At 45.3% G+C, this 2,776-nt stretch overlaps 2 protein-coding genes across 2 annotated transcripts; both read right to left on the reverse strand.

The window, feature by feature from the left end:
* Positions 1–1,613: 1,613 nt before the first annotated feature.
* Positions 1,614–1,964, reverse strand: LOC117798682 (membrane-associated progesterone receptor component 1-like; the record flags this gene model as incomplete). The annotated part of the gene is made up of 1 exon (XM_034651144.1): positions 1,614–1,964. A coding segment is annotated over one exon (351 nt), but the record flags the coding sequence as incomplete, so codon positions are not given.
* Positions 1,965–2,097: 133 nt separating this feature from the next.
* Positions 2,098–2,697, reverse strand: LOC117798683 (membrane-associated progesterone receptor component 1-like). The gene has a single exon (XM_034651145.1). It carries the CDS (start codon positions 2,695–2,697, stop codon positions 2,098–2,100), a length of 600 nt encoding a protein of 199 aa, XP_034507036.1.
* Between the last annotated feature and the right edge of the window lie 79 nt (positions 2,698–2,776).

Consider the following 2,776-nt stretch of genomic DNA (forward strand, 5'->3'; position numbering starts at 1 on the left):
TAGGAAGATTTTATTTTTTCGCCATTAAAAACAGCCAGTGCAGCCATCTTGTCATGAATCTGAAACATCATTCAACACAGCAGTAACATTTTAAAAATTGTGTTTATCATTCATTACTCTACAAGGCCCAGAGGTAGGTCACAACATTTCAGTCAGTAAACCATCTTTAAGGCCTTGGTAATATCAGTAGGCAAAAATCTGCAAAAGAGTCTTTAACATTTTGGGGGTGGTAATTGGTAACTAATCTGAACTCTGCGTTTTCAACTGGTAGAATTTCAAAGATCTAACACTTGATTTGGTGTGAAAAGGTTTCTGGAAGCAAGGGAAAGAGATTCCCTTGTTGAGATTCCCCAAACTGTGTGCCTTAGGAAAAGGAACAACTTTAAAACCTGTTTCTTGGCACCCCTTCTAGTCAACTCACGCTGGACAGTAACTGCAAAAATGATCTTCACCTCAAGGTGATGGTCTCCTGAGGAAGCTCAATGGTCACGTTTTGGCTCCACTGTCGTGAACCGAAAATCCTAAATAATTGAGAGTCACCCAATTCCACAGCAAATACTCGTAGCTTTTTTCTCACCCACTGATACTATTTCATGTTCTCTTAACTAAACCATCTTCAGATCTATGACTTCACTGGACCTACTTCACAGCTGCAGGAGGCCCGAGATCTCCTGGTCAACAGTCCTAATGGATCCAAATAATTATAAAACAAACTGATGCAAGAATGTGGGGGGCTAAGCTATCCAGGTTATTACTAAGCTTGCTTCTTGGACCTTAGGTGAGGAATATTCCTCAAGTTCTAACTATTTCAAAGAGCTGAGGTTGACAGGTTGGTTGGAACCTTGGGCTGCTGTGATTTACATGAAAGACATAGGATGCTTCAGACATCTTGAAATTAATCACTCATTCTGAATGGCACTGCAGTTCTGCATTATACTGTAACTAAACAGAACAAGCTGCTTAGATCTGTGTTACAATTAACTAATGGAAGTGGACCAATCTTTCTAAAAAGAAAGTTACTTTGCTACAAACGTAGGATCCTACAATGGGTGAAAATATCTCTACTTTAAAAATCCCTCGGTAGCTGTTTCAAACCTTACATTATAGTGGTCAGTGGAAGACAACATTTTAAAAAGGGACTATCATAAAAAAGAAATGGGACAGAACATAACAGCAACACTATCAACTCACAAGGAGCTGAAGGACAGAGGTGTCCATTTTCTCATCCCTGGCCAACACTTCAATGCTACGCAATGCCCATTTAATAGGTCCTCATGCTGATATCTTGCAAAGCACTGTTAAAATGAAAGAGAATTCACCCAGCTTGAGGGGACCAGGTCCATTATCTATCACCAAGTTGGGTTAGGTCATTGCTGTAATGCCAACGAAAGGACCCATCTTTTATTTTTTTTTTAAAAAAAAGTTTACACTGACAAGCAAAGTTACTTGGAAATGTCGATTAAAACGTGTATCACTGTAGCCACTACCCTAGTATTTCTAAAAACTGGGCTGGTAATGGAAATGGGTAAAATAAAACTGGAATGTGACAAAAGGGTCCTTTAAAAATTAAAAGAAAGCAACCAACACTTCACAGCTGCTTTTGGTCACACTGCCTAATCATTCTTGCGGTCTTCAGCCTCTTTGGTTTCTTCTTCATCAGAATACATGGTGGGTTCTTCTCCATCCTTCAACAGTTTGCCGACATAGTGGTATTTAAATGTGAATTGTTGTTCCCAGTCATTCAAGGTTTCTCTCTGAGTGGCATCAAGATCAGAAAGATCATCGTGTTCCTCTTTCAGAGCTTCCTTATCAAGGCAGAATGTGGCAAGACCTCTGGAGGCATCTCTCCCAGCAAAGATACCATAAGGGCCCTCAGGCCCGTAGAACTTTCTGCCGCGGCTGACGTCGAAGACTTTCCCGTTGATGGCCATCAGGATGCGCTGGTTCTGAAGCCCGTCNTGTAGCCACTACCCTAGTATTTCTAAAAACTGGGCTGGTAATGGAAATGGGTAAAATAAAACTGGAATGTGACAAAAGGGTCCTTTAAAAATTAAAAGAAAGCAACCAACACTTCACAGCTGCTTTTGGTCACACTGCCTAATCATTCTTGCGGTCTTCAGCCTCTTTGGTTTCTTCTTCATCAGAATACATGGTGGGTTCTTCTCCATCCTTCAACAGTTTGCCGACATAGTGGTATTTAAATGTGAATTGTTGTTCCCAGTCATTCAAGGTTTCTCTCTGAGTGGCATCAAGATCAGAAAGATCATCGTGTTCCTCTTTCAGAGCTTCCTTATCAAGGCAGAATGTGGCAAGACCTCTGGAGGCATCTCTCCCAGCAAAGATACCATAAGGGCCCTCAGGCCCGTAGAACTTTCTGCCGCGGCTGACGTCGAAGACTTTCCCGTTGATGGCCATCAGGATGCGCTGGTTCTGAAGCCCGTCGAAGGGGCGCAGCTCGGCCAGCGTGAAGTCGCGGCGCTTCAGCTTGGGCAGCGGCGGCGGGGCTTCCTCGCCCTCGGGCTGGGCGCGGGGCCGGTCTCCGCGGATGATTTGGTAGAGGAGGAAGAGGCAGAGGCCCAGCAGGCTCAGGTTGAGCGGCGAGCTCACGATCTCCAGCAGCAGGCCGGGGCTGCTCGCCGCCTCCGCGCCCTCGCTGCCTGCATCCGCGCCGACCGCCGCCGCCTCCTCTACAGCCATGGCCCCGTCGTTGCGCGCACGCTGCGGCTGCTCGGCACCAGACTGATCCGGGTCCGGTTGGGAACGGCTAAGAGTGAGA

This window comes from Ailuropoda melanoleuca, unplaced genomic scaffold, assembly GCF_002007445.2.
Source record: "Ailuropoda melanoleuca isolate Jingjing unplaced genomic scaffold, ASM200744v2 unplaced-scaffold32767, whole genome shotgun sequence".
Classification (NCBI taxonomy): Eukaryota; Metazoa; Chordata; class Mammalia; order Carnivora; family Ursidae; genus Ailuropoda; species Ailuropoda melanoleuca.

What these genes read in the sequence shown, in the direction of transcription:
- LOC117798683 (XM_034651145.1), bottom strand. Translation starts at nt 2,697, where the DNA reads ATGGCTGTAGAGGAGGCGGCGGCGGTCGGCGCGGATGCAGGCAGCGAG.